Source organism: Centropristis striata, chromosome 12, assembly GCF_030273125.1.
Source record: "Centropristis striata isolate RG_2023a ecotype Rhode Island chromosome 12, C.striata_1.0, whole genome shotgun sequence".
In the NCBI taxonomy this organism is placed as follows: domain Eukaryota; kingdom Metazoa; phylum Chordata; class Actinopteri; order Perciformes; family Serranidae; genus Centropristis; species Centropristis striata.
The window spans coordinates 13,430,709-13,450,194 of record NC_081528.1 but is presented as its reverse complement, the minus strand read 5'-3'; the positions used below and the strand labels follow the sequence as shown (position 1 = coordinate 13,450,194).

Here is a 19,486-nt window from a genome sequence, read left to right as displayed (position 1 = left end):
CTAAGTAATTTATTTATCTTAAGTCACATAATTTACACACAGTGTTATTACTATACCAATAGCCATCCTTTGTTACATCCTTTTTGAGTGAAATGGTCAATAAATGTCATATGTTACACTTTTGGTGAGGTTTTATCTGTTTCCTGTAAACTTTAAAAAAAATAGTTAGGCGATTATTTTAACAGGGTGAAGAAATGCAAAACAGCCAGACAGAAGGGAATAGATGGGGCGTTAGGACCCGGGGTCCACCGTCCTGAGGAAGAGGGCGTAGGCTCTGTCAACCGGTTGAAGAGGAAGGTGCCGCCACTGACTGCCGAGCTGCTCGCGCAAGTACCGCGAGGTCCAGACAGCAGCACGAGCGATGCGAGTCGAGGGTCGCGAGGAAACAGACTAACTAAAACAGAAAACACCTCGATACCGAGTATCGTATCGTTTCAGCAGCGTGAACAGGAAACACAGCACAGTGAGCATGTCGGTGCTAGCCCTGCAAGAGTATGAGTTCGAGAGACAGTTCAACGAGGACGAAGCCATCCGATGGATGCAGGAGAACTGGTAAGGCTCTGTAATGTTGGCGCCTCGTTTTTTTTTTCAAATTCCACATTGCAGTTTTTTTCATCCGCTGCAAATTTAAACGCAACGCGTGTACGTGCTAAATGAATCGGAGGCTGTAACCGTGCACATGCATCCGCCTCGCTCGCCGGGATTAAACCTCGCCGTATCCTATTATATCAGGCTCTCTGTCATCATCCGCAAATTGCTGCTTGTGTTTCATGAAATGAACAAATTCACGCAGGCCTTCAGCCTCGTGCAAGCGCGATGCTCTTCCGCACGCTCAACCATATCCGCACTAATTAGACATAACATGGCACAATGCTGTTTGCACGGTGCATATTTAACGGGTAGGATTTGTCCTTGATTTCCCGTGATTTATTCTCCCGGCATCAGTTACCGCGATAGTAGTATTGTAAAGGTCATCCACGGCTCCAGCTGCCTCATCCATTTACATAGACACTGCTGCTCAACTGCACATTTGAATCAAGCCACATCCCCCTCAGTCATCATCTGTGTTTCTCCTTCAAACGAGATGGACCTACAATTACTATTTTTTTTAAATAGCCCATAGTACATGTATTTTTTTAAAGCTAGCTAAATAAAATTATAATGTTGTACATGAGAAGGAAAAGTCTGCATCATCCGTTATTGTAAGGTCATTTAAATTATTGTGTGCAATTCATGTTTTACTCTCGATAAAAATGTTTATGGCAGGAAGCAATGATTCATTTCATTCTCAGTCCAAGGTAACGTCTTCAAACGGCTTGTTTTCTCCAACCAGTCATCCAAAACACAAAGGATTTTTTACTTAGAATGATATAAAATGGAGAAAGGCAGCAAATCCACACAGTAGAGATGCTAAAATCAGTGAGAGTTGGGCTTTTTTGCTTTAAAAATGAATGTGATGATAAATCAATCATCAAAATAGTTGACAATAGCTTCCAATTTGATTGGAGCAAACATTTCAGCTGTAGAAATCATAACATTTTTGTCAAAAGAAGCGAAAACACTGATTAACTTATAACTGATTAACAACTAAACAATCTCCTACTGGGTAAATTGCAGTGTACCTCATGAAACCTTCTAGAAATGACAAAGTGAAAGATAAGATGTGATGTTTACAGAGGGTGCAGTCTGCCAGGCTTTACACAAACTACTTCATGATCCTCAACTGATATTTCACTACGTCTACAGGGGTTAAGTAAATAATGCTTTGTGGTTGTGGGCATTGATGCATTTCATATGTAGGTCATGTGCTGGTTTATCCAACCGTCCTTTTGCATGAACTCATTGAAGGGTCATTACTGTCCAGGACTGTGCCAGGTTGAGCAAAACGAATGGTTCTAAGCAAAACAAAATGAGTCATGCGTTAAGTTAGCATAGGCTTCATTAAGCATGCAGTGGATCTGAATTTACACGAAGCAGCACACGGCGAGCAGGAGGCATTCATCTGGCTCCTTCTATCATCTATTTGGATTGCCTGTAGAAAAGAGGCACATTAGCATATTATTTTTAACACAAATTTCAGTAAAGCTCCTGGAGCCAGTCTTAGAACAGTTTAGTTCTTATTCATTGAAATGAAATATGTGTTTGTGTGTGAGACAGAGAGGGAAGCAGCATGGGAGCAGTGTGTAGGAGCTGTCCATTCCCTGGTACTGACAACCGACCAATAACGTTAATCTTCTGATGTCGGCTGACAAAGCATTAGCCAATCACGTTGCAGCTGATCTGTGCTGACTTCTCTCCGCTGCTCATGTAGTGGAGGATGTCAGACTGGGCCAGTGCACAGGGCTGATGGAGGCAATAACCACAGAAAATGAGACCTGATAGGTTGTTTATTGCATTAAAAATGCTCAGAGAACCTCTGATTAAGTGTGGCATGTTTTTATGACCTAAGAAAAAACCCAAACAAGAATAAACTAGTTTAAAGGCAAATGAGAAAATTGAAGCTGTTGTTTGACGGTTAGTTTGGTAGGGCATGTGAAAACAAACTGCAGTCCTTTCTCACCATGCAGTGACTTAAATCACAGACTAGCACACTTTTATTTAATGATTTAGCCTGGAATTAGGCACATTCAGCAAACCTCTACTAGGGTCTGGAATTAACACCGATTTAGGCAAGTGAAATGTCAGTTAAATTACTTTTTGGGCTGACAAAGGGTCACTTAGCATGAAGGCTGTGTGTTAAGATTTCTTCTGATACACTTTATAAATGACAGTTTTGGTTCTGTTTTAGACATTTTATTTAAGAAAATTAAAATAAATGTATACAGTATAGCAGACTGAGGCTGCCATGAACAGTCTTTTGTAATAAATGGCAGCATGTTGTGAATAAGTGTATTCAGGTATTTTATTGATAGTGCTACCTGATACACTACTGAGTGCTATCTCCTGCTCTTCACATTGTAAACACAATACATAAGCACTTACGTAGGTCAAAGTTTTGAACATCATAACAACTGTGATAAATCAGTTATGTCACAGCAGGTGCTTTACCTTTTGACTGCTGCTGAAAAATGTGGTCTGTTCTGTGACAGAATTGTGGTGGAGCCAGAATTGCAACATGCTTTAAAGTCTGAATAATGGATGTTTAAAGAGAACTGGATACAGTGCTGGAGGCAGGAACCTGTTCATTCCTATGAAATTTCACACAAATTGTGCAGATGTTTTGTATGTGTGGGGCACATGGAGCCATCACATTACGATTCCTTTAACCCCATCTACCAACCGATTGGTCTTGGGCTTGCTTACATGAACAAAAGTTTATTATGCTTAGACAAATAACTTTCAGCACAATGGTTTAAATAAGGGCATTTTAAGTGTTCTTAGTGGGACGTTAATGACAACAAAAACTTGCAGATTTACAAACTCTTTTTCAGTTTAAGTGAAAAGTATTTTTGGGCCCAATGACATCATGCACAGACCTGGAAGTTATAATTACCGTACATGGTTAGGCCACTATGTCATATTGGCTGCCTGTTTCGAGTTCCCCTCATACATCCATGGTCTGAACCAGTAGCTCAGCATTCAGTTCTTTAAGTGAATAATTGAACACACCTCATAGAATCTTATTTAAAGGAAGTTGTAACCAGAAGTATTTGTGGTGGCAGGATGTATCTGTAACATAAAAACCCACTTGTTACCATGGAGACAGAGCTGACCACCAAAGGTGTTGATAAATGAGGATCAAGGAAACTATTCAGACCTCAAAGGTAAGACTAATTTATTGTATAGTTCAGTTTGGGAATTTCCAGAGTTCTTTCTCTTCGTCAACTTAAAAAATGCTACTGTGGTAGCTGGTCACAAAGCTGGTAAAAGAGGGTGATGTATTACTTGTGCACATAAAAGAGTGATTTAATAAGCCTGCAGTCAGATGCACTAGACTGTTAGTATTCAGGAATAGTGATGTTCCTGTTGACATGCTTATCTTAGTGTTGATGATGAAATGGCACATTGTTCAGCCCTGGTAGTAACACAAGCCAATAGTGGCTGATATGGGTAGATTATCCATTTTCATCCATTGCCATTAGAGCCAGAAGGGTTGAAAGCTGAATTAAGCTGCAGACTGCGACTGCTGTTACTATGCTCCATCAGATATTGCTGCATTTATTTAATTTAATTTTAATGCTGAATTGAATTTATTTATACTGTTATTTTCAAAGGGGGAAAAACTCTTTCATATTAATAATTTGAGCTGTTAAAGTAACGTGCCTAAGATGCTTCACTTTTAATCACTTTTAGAGATGATACATGCAAAGCCGATACAGATGTTTGTGTTTTTGAAAGGAATTTACTGTGCAGTGCATGTGTTTCACATCAGACACGGTGAGACATCTATGGACACTATATATACTGTGCATACGTGCCATTGTTCTGCAGGGATGAATGGAGACTGGTACTCTGATCTGATGTGTTCCTATGAGACTGACAGCAGACAGCTCAGCATTGTGAAGCAAGATGATTAAGCAACCAGTTGTCAGAAGAGTAGGAAGAGGAAGGGCTGGGTATGGACCTAGATGCTGTAGCAGCATGAGCATCATCCTTCTTCCCTCCTATAACAAACACTGTAGAAGCACCATAGACATATGAGGTAATGTAGGAGCAGGACAAAATATTGGCAGAACTGAAAGACATGCACAATAGTGCATACCATTTTTAATTTCCAACTCGAGTAATCAGCAGTTGTAGTAAACATCCTGTGAAAAATTATGTTTCTGCATACAAAAGATCTTTCCTCTTCTCTAGATACAGTCGACGTTGCTCTCCTGTTATTTCAGGAATGTCAGCAGCATCACATAAATACCTGGGGCCTGAGAAAGTGCTAAGTTATGACGGGTACATTTATGAGTGAACCTGCCATGTGAGCTTGGTGATATATACCATGCTTTTTACAAACAAATATCTAAAATCCAATGATTGCATTTAGCTCATTCACCTTTTTCAGTTCAGTTATGAATTTCATCTGATTTTTATCAAATACATATTAATGTAGGTGCTTTCGCCATTTTTTCCAAATAAAAACATCTAATCACTAAACTAAACACTAATCTAACATGTACATTTTGCTGTAACTTGTAATATCTGCAAGTTTTAAGAGGTGTGTTCTCTTCCAAATGCTTTTATAATATTGGGACTGTAGCCGTAAGAGTTATCTGGCTTTGTGAAGATCCTATCTTCCTACCTATAATATACTGACATCAAAAGCTGTTTCACTGCATGGCTGTACAGTATTCAAAGCATGTCATTTCACAGTCTTGACTGTTCACTGTGGGATATGTTGAAAATATGTATTTGTGGATGGGGATTGCGTGTCAGTCAGTTAGTATTTGCATTTGGTAATTTGTTTTGCCCTCATAGTGAAGCAATGCATTTGTATGTGATGAGTAAAATCTTCTGCAGTTCAAATATTCCCTTTTATGTATTAAGATTGTCTGCAGCGTGGCCTTACTGTCCAAAGGAGAGCCGTTACCCTCTGTTATACACACATCTTTAACCTGCTGACTCACTCTGTGCTCCCACAGACGTCATCATTCCCCATTACTCTGCAGGTTGCTTGCAATCTGCGTTCCCTGTGTTTGAAAAGCCTCTGGGGGTAGATAGCCTCGCTATGGGCCTGAGCACTTCTGATGGATCTCTGGTGGTTTTGCCCTGGACTGATAACAAGGGATGCAGAGCCTGAGAATGCTGCAGTGAATATGCACCAGTTAGAATGAACAATGAGATCTTTGTTGTGGACTGTTTTGTGTATTCTGTCTGCTGATGAATATTCACACTTTTTATACGATTCAGCTTCCCTATGAGGGATATAGCAATGCTGTTCAGAAGTATCACAGCTCATTGACAGATCTTGAAGGTCAGGTTCCTGTGGTATACTTGATGAGTTGAGGAGATAAGTCTCTTCCTTCCAAGTCTCATGTTACTTATTCATTCCAAGAGCAGTCCAGCCTTTTGTCCCAGAGCTGTTGAGCCCTGCTGTTGGATGGATGAGACCAACAGATACCCCTGTCTTCAATTTGGCATCAGGGTATCATTTCAGTGGTCATTACACAGCTTGTTTTCTTCCTTCTCTTTATAACGATTTGGTGGAATGATACTTATATATTGAAGTAATCTTTGGCTGAAGAATATAGCAGATTTTTTTCTCTATAGCGGCTTACAAATAACTGAAATAATGGAGTTATTAATTTCTAGATGCCAGCATCGCAGGCAGACCACAAACATTGGATGCATAATTCAAAGCCACAGTGCAGAATATGTCAGAGAAGTGGGTAAGGTTAATTAGAAGCTATTTAAAAATGTTTATTTAATTACACACTGATATAACAAGAATTAGGTTATATTTTATAGCTACATTAAGCTGCCTTCTGACCCCCAAAAATATTTTTATTTTGTGCTAAATCAAATGTGACTACTCCAAAACCAAATCAAAACAAGCAATGGCACATATTACTTTGTTAAATAAAGACAATAAATCATTATTTCCCAGTGAGTTTCTAGAGCTTCCTCCCAATGGTGATACAGGGAAATATTCAAGGTCTTGCTTGTGCATGCTGCTGCCATATTAACAAGAGCAGCACATGATGATGCTGATCACTTGTGATCATGTTAACCCAGAGTCCACCCCAGGCTTGATGTTTGCTAGGCTGCTGTCCTTCTCAAGGCTGGTGAGGGCGGAGATGAAGATGCAGGCTGGCTCCTCGGGAAATTGTGGTCTGCCTGAAGTGTCGCTACATCTGTTTTCACTTTCACATTTTATCAGGTTGTCACGGAAAAGCTTAAATGCAAACAAAGGAAAGAGCAGTTCCTTGTCAGTCTGTTTTAGTTTGTATGCATTGAGATGCTTTGCATTCTCAGTACTGCATGATTTAAAAAAAAAAAAAAAAAAATACTTTGAATCGGCATTGTTTACATTAGACAGCGATCTTCCTCTTCCCCTGCCTAAACAATTGCATCTTTTCTTAGCACATTATCTCCAACTTTCAATCAGTGGAATTGCATGGCTTGCTTGCACGCAGTGCATAATTGCATTACTGCTCTTTACAGTCAAATGAATGTATACTGAGGCACCACTGTGCATATGTGTCTTCCTGTAAGTCGCTTTGGATAAAAGCGTCTGCTAAATGACTTAATGTAATGTAAATATGTGTGCTATTATTTGGTACTATTAGAGCATACAATAACATTTGTCATCACTGCTGTGTACATTTGTCAGATATGGCATTTTGTTTTTTTTTTAAATATATCAGACACATTTGAACTGCTTTTGTAATCGTGCACAATACAGAGGTGCAATCAAGGTGCATTGATTTTGCCCACATGTGTGCATTGGGCTTATACTGTTGTGTGCTATGTGATGCAAGCTTTCTTCAAGCAGCTTAAAATAAGCATGACTCAAGATGTTCTTAAGCACTTAACAGGCTGAAATAATTACCACTCAACTACAGAACTCTTCTGTTTCCTGAATAGATAAATTGGCCCTTCGTGTGAGCCACCAGATCCAGAGTGAACTAAACCAGTGTGTGATAGCATCTTGCAAGCCTTGTTATTTTAGAGTTCCATTAGAAATTGCATGTAACTGGGAGTAGTGGGTGTGTTACTAAATGGATTATAAGCAGGTGCTTCCTGGATGACATGTTATTCTGTAATAGCTAGATCTTACTTACAGCACCTCCTGGTCTTATTGAGTGGTTTGCTGCTCATCCTACACTTTGGCACAGAAACACTCTGGTTGCCTTTCTACTGTTTAAGAGAGTGCCAGGGAATAGTTACACCCCCTCAACTGAGTGACTGTGTGTGTTTGCGCACACATACTCGCACTATTGTTTTGAATACAGTTGCATATGCATATGTGACACTGTAAACACACACTTCGATGAGATAGTTAGACACCAGCTCACTGGCACAGGCGGGCAGACTCCTCCTCAGACTGCAAACTCAGGATTGCGTAACTGTTGAAATCTCCTGGACCAGCTAATACAGATCCAAGTTTCACAGCAGGTTATCCAGCAGCTTTATACAACACTGTGTGGGGGAAGGGAGGGGCGACAAGACCAACATCCTTATTATATCATGATCTGCACTACATAGGCTACATGCAGGTACACAGAGAACTTTAAACCACAAGGATATAGTGCACACCTCTGTTGGGATAAATACTTTCAGATGATGCTAGTTTACTGTGCAATTGTGTAAAGAATCTGATGCCTTTTCGCAACTTCAGTTTTCGGGATTAGAAGAGCTAATTCTAATAACTAATAACTAACACAACGTGTTAGTTAAACATGTATGTTCACATTATTTGTTGGAACTTTTTTAGGCTCGAGTGGCACCAGTTGACACTAGAGTCGAGGTTTGTTTGCATTGTAACTTTAAATTCTTTAGATATGAACACCTTTTTTGAATATCTCAGATACACATCATGATTTGGCAACAGTGTAACTGGGCCAACGCCCAGAGTCTCACTCTGTGAGAACAGTCACACATGGGAGAAAGAGATGCCAGAGATGCCTGTACTTACCTAACTGAGCAGCTCCTCTGACACTTTAATCATACTTGCTTTTTGTCTCCATTACATATGTGAATCATAGTCTTTGTAGTTGTTGGTTTTATTGTTAACTTATATTTAATTACATTGCTCATTACAACAAGGAATGTGTGATTCTGACCACACCAGTACAAACAGTATTTGACCAAAAAATATGTTTGATTCTGCATGAAGAGATTCATGTAAAAACTATGAACATGTAAAACTAACGTAGTGGATCTGGGACACCTATACCTATACTAAAAGAAGCCACTGCTGCTTACCGTTATTTGGAGGAAATCTCAGCTGGAGAGAAGCAGCTGGTTTCCAACCTTGCAGAAAACAAGAAATCTCTGCTGATTCTGTTACTGCTTCATGCTGATCCTCCCCAAAAGATCTCTGACATTGTAGTTTTTCATTTGTGCTGCCTCGGCCTGCTTTAACGAACCGCAGAATCGAGCCTCTGGCCCCACCCCTCTAATATATTGTCCCGTGTAGACAGAAGTCAGGTTCAACGTGGTGGCTGCAAGGCTGCAGTGTTTTGTCTGCATCATGTTTTTTTTCCAATTATTATTTGTCATTGAAATTGGTCGTTGGAAAAAGCCCACCATGTACCATCTTATGTCTCAATTTAAAATCAATGGATCAACTTGATGTTTCATAGTATGAAGGTGTTACTTCTTTATTAGTTTGTAGGTTGTGTTGTAAACATTATTTGCCAAGTGAACTGAAGTAAGATGGGAGTCAAAATGATGAACTCGTCTCTAACTTGTCACTCCAAATATACACTGTAAATCTCGACTACAGCCAGCAGAGCTTATTAGCAGAGCATGTCTAAAGATCAAAATCGTAGCCATTCCTCAAAAATACTCCAGTAATAAGTAAAAATAGTCGTTTGTCAAATTTGTGATAATATTTATTTTGGTCCTTGGACCATTGTGTGTTTCACGTAAAGGCAATTCATTTGAAAGTCTAATTTCTCTGATGAATCTGAATACTAAAGTCAGGAGTTGAGCTTTAGAGGCACCGTGGAGCATGAAGGGGTGATGTGAATTCACACTGATGTCTCAAACAGATTCCAGTGACTGCAGACATAGCTTGGCTGCAGCTGGCACTTCAGAGCTTTTGCAAAGACAACAGCAGCAGCTCCCTCACCACCCTCAACCAACTTGTCAGCTTTGACCATGCCCTTGGGTTTCTTTACCCTTTATTATTAGTTCTGACAGTGTAATCCATCTTCTAAACATAACGCAGTAGGCCGTGCACATCTTAACCTCTGGCTTAGAGTACTTTTAGCCTGCAGGATGATGATGAAACAGAACAAGACAAGAAAATTCCTCCACACCTTTGTGCTCGGACTCGACTGGCTGGGTCGCAAAAAAACAGACTGCAACATTGGGGCAGTTTTTGAGACTAAAATCATGCTTTTCCAGTGACTGAATGAACGTTTTTTGGGTTGTTTTTTTTACCTTTACTTTACATGTAATGTTACTTTACTTTTGATGCCTACGAGTTGTTGGGCAACATGATGAAACAAGTAATGCCAGCTACAAGTTTACATTGCTTTATTCAGACCATAGACTGTATAAAAGAAGTGAACATAGCCGCCGTGACATCCCCTTTGTTATGTAGACTGACGTCTCAAGTTTGGCATTTTGGCTGTTGCAATCTTGTTTTTTTTGTTTTTTAACCAGTAATTGTTAAAGAGGACTTAAAATCCATGGTTAAGACCATAAAGGTATTTGGAAAATGTTTACTAAGCTTAAGAAATAAATGGGTAGGGTCATTTTCACATAGACATTCTTATGAAGTTATTTTTTGCAACCAGTAGAGTCGCCCCCTCCTGGCTATTACAAATAATGCTTGTGTGCTTTAAGCTCTTCCCCATTGGCTTCACTGTTCAGACCCCGAGGTTCCTGCTTGTTCCAGACTCGGCAATGCTGGCAAGTGTTTTGGATTGAGCAAGTGTGTGTGTTTTAATATTTAGGATTAAAAGAAGAATATGTTGGTTCTTCTTTTGGTTTTACTATCTCTCTTTTAATGATCAATTGATTATAGAACGTTTTCTTGCTTCATTAAAAGATACATCAATGAATGCCATATCTGTGCAGATACAACTAGACATTAAAAGTGTACTGCACACCTTAGAATCACAGCTCAACCAATTCATCGTGACCTTTAAGCTTTTGAAGGGTAATGCTGAGATTGTTGCTCCTCAACAACACCAACCGGCCTCACTACAGTATGTAGGCCACTGTGCATTCTGTGTTCCTCTGCTCTCCCCTCCTTCTTGTGTAGTTGAGAAACAGTGATGTCATTCTGCAGTCCAACCCTGTTGTCATTCTGTGTGGCTGCTCCTTTTGACTTTGACTGTACTGCTTTGTCCTTTGTTCTGTGGAGGTGGCCTAAATCAGTTTGTGGGCTTCCTGCAAGAACAGAGAAGTGGCATCTCTCATTCTTGGAATACTCGCGCACAATGAAGTCCATTATGTTTGACAACTAACACTGTACTTTTGTCCCTGTCTTTATTTACTTTGTCACAACAATTGGGAAACTAAAGAAAGTTGATGCACTGAGTGCAATTGTGATGTAATTAAAAATATACAGCTGGTCATAGCTGGAATACATTGGGGAGTAGGATGCCCCAGCAAAATCTGCAGGGTTGCTATAAGGCAGGTCTTAGCATTTTCAATCGGTTACTATAGGCTGAAACTGCTTATTGCTAATTGATATTCAGTTTAACATGACTGACTCTCTTGTAATTCAGCCACAACAACATAACATACCAGAACCTCAAAAATGACCCTGAGGTTGAAAAAACGTTTCTTTACCAGACTTAACAAAAACAGAAAACTGAGAGGTTTCTTGTTATATATTGTCAGCATCATGTGTTTCACACAGCCCAATTTCTCAAGTTGTTTTTAAATGCTGCTCTTTTTTTTTTTTTGTAGTTTTTTTTTTTTTTTTTGTAGTTTTTTATTTTGTTTGGAAAAGGCATTTACAAACAGACATCAGCACAAAAAAACAAAATCCATGTTTTCCATAGACCTTTTCCATTTTTTCCTTTTTTCCCCCACCCATTTATGCATACAGGTGATCAAAAGAGTCTGCGAGAGTCAGTTTGTGTGGTTTAAGACAGTCCTCCTGGTCCTTCATGAGCCTCCATATTCACTATCTTGGAAACATGTCGTTATATAGTCCATTGAATATAGAAGGTTTAGTACATTCAGACACACACACACACACACACACACACCTTAGACCCACACTTCTACCCACATGTTTACAACCTGCATACCTGGGGTTATAATTTAGTAAACATCAGACTAACAGTCTTTAAATGACAACTATATACAATAAAGTGAGGGAGCTTACTTATTTTAATTTCCATCAATGACAAGGTGAAAAATAAATTAATAAATATGTCAAAGGGATCATACAAAGTCTGCACGAGTTGGGGTTATGAATTCAATCCATTTTGCCCAAATTTGGTAAAACTTAACTTTTTGGGTCCTCAAACAATAGGTCAGCTTTTCCATCTTGAATATTTCCAGAATTGTTTCGTGCCAATCGTTAATTGTAGGTGGTGTTGGATTTAACCACTTACTGGTGATGGATTTTTTACTTGCAGCCAAAAGGGCCTGAAGCAGCTTTATGTCCCTCCATAGTTTCACGCACACCACACGACCCAAATACAGATTTTCAAAATTAAGGGGAATTTGACACTTGTATTAATGTATTGTGAATGGCGCTCCAGTATTGGTTCAATTTGGGGCATCCCCAGAATACATGAAAATGGTTTGCCTCTGGAGAGCCCTCTCCAACAATTTGAGTTTGTATTCTTGTATTTTTCTTGACATGGGGTCTTAAAATATCTTATAACATTTTTCCAACAGTGCTCCCGCCAGTCCATTGAGTTGGTTGAAGACCACTGAAAAGTGCAAATTTCCCCCCAATCCTCCTCAGACAGCCTCATTCCTGCCTCTTAAATGCTGCTTTTAATGCTCAAGCACAAACACCAGCCATCCACCCTCCCAATTCAAGGAAATGTTGTTGTTGTTGTGCTCTGCTGAGGCTGCAAAACAGAACCGGATGGATTGCTATGAACAGGTTGCATATTTCATGGTTGTGCAAGAAATATTTGTGTTTCCAGTGTGAGTTGTGCACAGACCATTTGACTAGTATACCAGTGTACTACTATACTGGCAAATATCCTGGTTATTTAACATGATTGCTCATGGACTTTGGAAACATCATGCATTTGTTGAACTGAGGCAAAAAAGAATCGCAGGATGGTGGGAATTGTAACTGAATAGAAGTTAACTCAAAAGCAGCACAAACAACTCCTTGGGCTAGTTATGCAACACATCATCCCCAGGGCTAATAGTCCCCAAGCCCCCAGTGTGCCTCATTCCTGGTGCCTGTGCACTGTCCTCTGAGAGGAAACTTGTTTGTTTATCTTTCCATGGGTGTTGCTGTACATGCTTTTACAGATTTCTACCTCTGGTCACTGAGAACCCTCCTGAGGGTCTGATGCCGGACTCAATGGTCCAGACATTCTTGGCATAATGACTTTCTTTCCCTTAACTGTTTTAGCTGATAATGATCCAAACTGTAACTCCCTGACCAATAGACCAAACAGTGTTTTGTACAAAGCTTCTATATATAGGCAGCCTGCCCCAATCTTCTGTTGGTCCTACTCAGCATCCAGTCTGTCAAGTGAGACCACCTGCGCTTTGTAATTGTGCTGAACGCTGTTAAAGGGTTTTTCTTTAGATTCAGTCGGGCCATGTGGTGCTTCAGCACAAGCCCCCAGCTTCATGTGGAACAGCAGTGATCTCTGACAAGTCAATTAAGGCAAACAGGCTTCACAGGATGGTTGGAGTTGGAACTTAGTATAAGCAATACCGGAAAACTGAAAACCAAGCATTTATTGGCTGTTGGAGCCGGACTCGGATCATTAAATCATTACTTCAGGCATTGCTTGTGAAGTCTGTACAGCAATTGTTTGTGAAAAAGTGTTTAACCGAAGTCCATGAAGGAAAATCCCCCCTTCGAAAAAAACTTACTGTAACATGTTATCATCTTTTGATGTGCATAAAGTGAAATGCTATTTTCATTGCCGTGGATTTCTAACTGATTATTTGGTATTTGCTCACATGTCTCACATGCCTCACATGTCACATGTTACATTTTTGTTGTTTTATCTGGTTGACTCCTCACATTTGTTGTAAGAGAGTCTGTTAAAGAGCTAACTATAAGCTGCAAAGTGTTGATGCGATTGTATGAATATTTAGCAGCGCACTGCCGAAAAAGACCAAATATAATCAGGACATTAAACTGTGTAAAGGCAATGAAAAGTCAAAATAATGTTAATCTTTGCTGTGTGTGTGTGTGTGTGTGTGTGTGTGTGTGTGTGTGTGTGTGTGTGTGTGTGTGTGTGTGTGTGTGTGTGTGTGTGTGTGTGTGTGTGTGTGTGTGTGTGTGTGTGTGTGTGTGTGTGTGTGTGTGTGTGTGTGTGTGTGTGTGTGTGTGTGTGTGTGTGTGTGTGTGTGTGTGTGTGTGTGTGTGTGTGTGTGTGTGTGTGTGTGTGTGTGTGTGTGTGTGTGTGTGTGTGTGTGTGTGTGTGTGTGTGTGTGTGTGTGTGTGTGTGTGTGTGTGTGTGTGTGTGTGTGTGTGTGTGTTACAGGAAGAAGTCATTTCTGTTCTCTGCACTCTACGTTGCCTTTATCCTTGGGGGCCGCCATGTCATGAAACAGAGGGAGAAGTTTGAGTTGAGGAAACCACTGGTGCTATGGTCGCTCACGCTTGCTGTCTTCAGGTGAGAAAGCGATTACATTATTAAAGGCAGAAAATAAATAACAATTTTCCAAATAAAAGATTAACCCTAATTATGCAGAAAGAATGTCAGCAGTTTAATCAGTTTGTGGCTTATTACTTGACATTTTGTAATCAACAAATCTAAAGCCATTACCAAACATTTATCTTGCCTCACTTTTCATCATCATTTATTTAGGTCGTTACGTGGCTCAGTAGACAGCCAGCCGGTTGCAATGGCATTCACACTTGCTTTTTTCTACATTTACTTGAAATTTACATAGAGAAGTAGAAAAATCTGAGGCCTCTCAATGTTATTCTGTCCGTATAGTATGGCTTTTCTATCCAAAGAGCAGAGTGCATCTGTCACATCAGATACTACCAGCAACAGAGGGAAGCAGGTCATGTGCTATGGCTCCATATTAAGTACATGGTGTGTACTGCTAAATTCATTTCTTTGGGGTGAAAAAGTCATGGAAGTCATGGTTTATTTCAAACCAATGAAAAGTGTGATTTATTTCACACAGGATTCTTTGTGGGGCCTCAAGAAAATTGTGTTATATGTGACTTAGACGCCACATACTAACTATAGGAATAAAATATCCATATTTCCCACTTCAGTGATTTCTTATGTTGGTTTTATCTCTCTGTCCCTGTAGTATATTTGGTGCCATTCGTACTGGGAGTTACATGATGTACATCCTGATGACGAAAGGGCTGAAACAGTCAGTTTGTGACCAGAGCTTTTACAACGGGCCTGTCAGCAAGTTCTGGGCGTACGCCTTTGTACTTAGTAAAGCACCAGAACTGGGTAAGTCAAGACCTTTTCATGTCATGTCTCATAGTAAGAAAGGAGCGGTAGTATGAGTCATTGTAAAACAATTTAAACAAAACTATATTGACTACTGAACAAGCTCCCCACAAACCTTACCCACCTCTTGAACAAACAAACTTTCTTTCTCTACCTTCAGGTGACACTCTCTTCATCGTCCTGAGGAAACAGAAGCTCATCTTCCTCCACTGGTACCACCACATCACCGTGCTGCTCTACTCCTGGTACTCCTACAAAGACATGGTGGCCGGTGGTGGATGGTTCATGACCATGAACTACTTGGTCCACGCTGTCATGTACTCTTACTACGCCTTGCGGGCAGCCGGCTTCAAGCTGTCGCGCAAGTTTGCCATGTTCATCACACTGACCCAGATCACCCAGATGCTGATGGGCTGTGTGGTCAACTACCTGGTGTACTCGTGGATGCAGCAGGGCCAGGAGTGTCCATCCCACATGCAGAACATTGTGTGGTCTTCCCTCATGTACCTCAGCTACTTTGTGCTCTTTGTCCAGTTCTTCTTCGAGGCCTACTTTGGCAAGTCCAAGTTATCGGCTGCGGCTGTCACAAAGAAGAGCGAGTAAACAAATGCCATAAGTATGGGAAGAAGGGTGATCATGAAGAAAAAGGGAGATTAAAATGGAGAGCAGGGACCAGTGACTTGACAGAATCTGTTAGGGTTGGGTAATGGTTGTTGGAATGACATATGGGTGATGCAGAGGTGGCTTGGGGAGTGGGTGTGGGGTTGGGGTGGGTGTGGGAGGGTCAAGAGGATGGCTGATGTTTGTGCTTGAGCATTACTACTAATGTGCAGATCTAAAATGCCTCAATGGATGTGACGTTTCCGTTGAAGGATGCTGAGGAAGCAGCGCCGCCATGATCAGAGCCATCACGACTTGTCCACCTGAAGTTTAAAAGCCCTTTTTTTTTTTAATTCATCATGAATTGTTTTTAAAACCTAAAATGTTATAAAAGGACAAAATCACCGGATTTAAAAAAAATTACAAATGCCATGAGCATATGTTTACTTGATATTAAAAAATTAATTGGTGCATATGACGATGGATGGAGTCAGTGTTAACTTGAGCCATCTGAGTATGTTTATGTCCGTCTGTTGTCAGTGTTTGTTGTTTTGTTTTGATCTGTCAAAGAAGAAGTTTGAACACTGGTGAGTGTTGGTGGTTGGTATGAACTGATGGGTGAACGGCACTGTATATTCTGTGTCTTACATTGCAAAATGCGATATTTTCTCAGGTCTTAGGTTATCTCTTTTCTTAATATTATATGCATATCAAGACAAAGTAGACATGTTAAACATCGGCACCGGTTTAAAGTATGGCTAAAATTCATCCAGTATGGCTGCATAGTTGGGGAGGGGGAAAGTATGAATGAAGCTGATTGGATTGACTGACTCAGATGATCACACTGCTCCTGGGCATGATGGGAAACAGATGCTCACAGTGCCCTGCTTCACCACTTGTCATGACCTTTCAGAAGTTGCCAACCACACTTTGGAAAATGACTTGCCATTGATTTCCAAATGCCTCTCTGTGTTGAAGGGTCCCTACCAGTGAAGAAAACTTGTCTGTTGAACACTGAAGGCTGAAGGACAAACATATTTATGTTTAGCAAAAAAAAGAAAAAAAATCAAACATGCAAATTGTCAAAAATCTGCTGTATTGACTTTGAAAAATAGTATGTATCCTTAATGGTGTCTGTTGTGCTATTGTGCATTTGCACTGTATCAATGTCAAAACAATTGTTGCTGAAAAACTTAACGTATGAACAAAGAGTGCAAAAATGTGACTCGTGCCTGTGGTGTGTATTTTTTTTCCTCATCTGCACATACTTAATCCTTCAGTGCTGAAAGGTTAGAGGGTGATTACCAATTCAATATATGCAGTATGTCTGTTTTGTAGAAAGTATGATTGCATGCATGTTAAATTTGATTCAGTCGATCTTACCAAGCAGTAAATCAGTTCAACTTTATTGCTCCCATACTCAATTATACAGGTATAACCAGTAGTCAAATATTTAGGTACCCAACCAGTTATAACCAGTTAAGTTCCTTCACCTGTTGTAAGCTCATAAGCATCAAGGACTCTCCTTTCTGGTTTTACTTGGATTCCTAAACTCAGTGTGTGTCAACAATAAATACAACTGGCTGGTGGCAGATATAAACAGCCTATGTTACTTGAGTAATTAAGCCAATTGACTATACTAATTTACTATTAGGCCTACTAATTACTATTGCTGTTGGACCTACGTTTAAAAGAGTTCACTTCCGCTGTACCTGACCTCCCTCTAGAGGTGCAACTGTGCAAGACAGACTACATTTGTGCAAAAACAGCTGAATGGATCTCCTGTTAATTATTCTGCTATCTTTGTTATCTAAAATTTTAATTAGTTCCTGTGAAAAAAATGTTGGAGATATGCAGAAGCACACCTTGGGTAATACTTGCTGGATTCCACAATAGAGGGAATACCTTTACTCAAATAAAGGTACACATTTGTGCCACTTACACCAAGTAGTTTATTTTGTTTATTGGTTCAAAGATGGCTTGTCAATTAACGTTAGCTAAACCTCTAATGCTAGCAGACAGGACTTTTTTTGTTCGTCTAAATAAAGAAATCTTTGCTTCATCTGAAAGTGTCTACAAAACTGCGGTAAGTGTTGTCAAACGATCGGCGAGAGTTTTCAGGTGGTTCAATTTGTTGTTGTATGATAAAAACATGTTTGGCAAAACAAACGTTTGTTAGCTAATGCTAATGCTAACGGTGGCCTTAACTTTAACTGTTAACTATTTCCCCCTGGTACTATTGATCCCATGAGATCGTAAACAAACATTTTACCCACTGCTAGGAAATGGCTAAAATAGGTAGAACAGTTAATAGTTTCCAGCGAGGCCGGCTGAAGAAGTTGAGAAAGCACAAATTTAAAATACTCACAAAATTAATAAACATTACAATATGACAAAATTATGTGCAGTAACGGAAAAATCAGCCGAAAAAGGGACACATGATATACAATTGTTGGTTAAAGTCTGGATGTGACATAAGCAACTTCATCAATAGTGTGTCACACAGTTACAGTACATAGTTATATATATAATAGTTATATATATAAATAAGTAAATATTACATATATTACAAACTATATGTGTGTGTATATATATTGTAATATATGTAATATTTATTTACTATAATTTATTTGTATTTGAGGTGGTGGTAATTATTGCAAAAGTAAACACATATTTGGCGAACAGAATGAACACTCCTGCAGTTGTTAGATGCCACTATCAGGACCAACACTGATAATATCACTAGACAGTCTCAACATTGACGTTTTAAGTGGTATTCCTTGTACACTATCGCCATCTGCTGGAACAAAGTGGACATGACAAATATGTTCTCCACCTTTATATTTTATGACCATTCCTGGTGAAATCATCTTGTAATTATGTCTTTCTTTGATTCTCACATTTGATTTCTTCTTAATCTGGTTGAAAGTGACCATATAAACTGCATGAGCAACTTTATTCATCCTCTTTTTCTGAAATATCCTTGACTGTTAATTAGGTCTGCTTCTCTTACAGTATGATGGCGTCCTCTCCAATACCATGGGTATGAAATCTGAAATCTGATGGTGTCTCTTGCCATTTATGTATTTATCCAAGGTAAGCAATATATTCTATTTTACCTGAGTCATGGAAACAAGGACTTTGTTCACTGTCCCATGATCCTTTTACAACGTTTTAAAAGCTCTTTCACATGGACCAGAATTTAGGAGAAACACTGAATACTTTTTATGTTTTGCAAGATAATAGTCAACTTTTAACATAATAAATACTTGAATATTATCCATAATAAGTTTCAGGACTCCATTTAATAGATATGTTTTTAAATTATTAATATATAATGTATGGGTTGAAAGATTTTGTATATTTACACTTGACCTTTTATGTCCTTGGGGTGTATTTATTTCTTAATAAGGCATGACAGGTTTCTATCCCATCCTCACACATGCTTTAGCCTATATTTATTCAATGTGATTTATATTTATCTATCTATAAAAGCAAGAAGCATCTGTGTGTGTGTGTGTGTGTGTGTGTGTGTGTGTGTGTATAGGGCATATCTCGCTGACTGTTAGCCAGACTGACCTAAGATTTCGTATGTGGCTTGCCCATGGCATGAATGTGTGCATCCTCAATTTTGAAGTTTTTTTAATTAATTTTTCAAAATATCATCATTATTTATGTAGGAT

At 39.4% G+C, this 19,486-nt stretch overlaps 1 protein-coding gene across 1 annotated transcript; it reads left to right on the top strand.

Moving 5' to 3' along the window:
- The first annotated feature begins 306 nt into the window (after positions 1–306).
- On the top strand, positions 307–17,028 carry elovl6 (ELOVL fatty acid elongase 6). Its single transcript, XM_059346976.1, has 4 exons — positions 307–552; positions 14,265–14,396; positions 15,052–15,203; positions 15,364–17,028. Exons 1-4 carry the CDS (start codon positions 470–472, stop codon positions 15,804–15,806), a joined length of 810 nt encoding a protein of 269 aa, XP_059202959.1. The 5' UTR covers positions 307–469; the 3' UTR covers positions 15,807–17,028.
- The last annotated feature ends 2,458 nt before the right edge of the window (positions 17,029–19,486 follow it).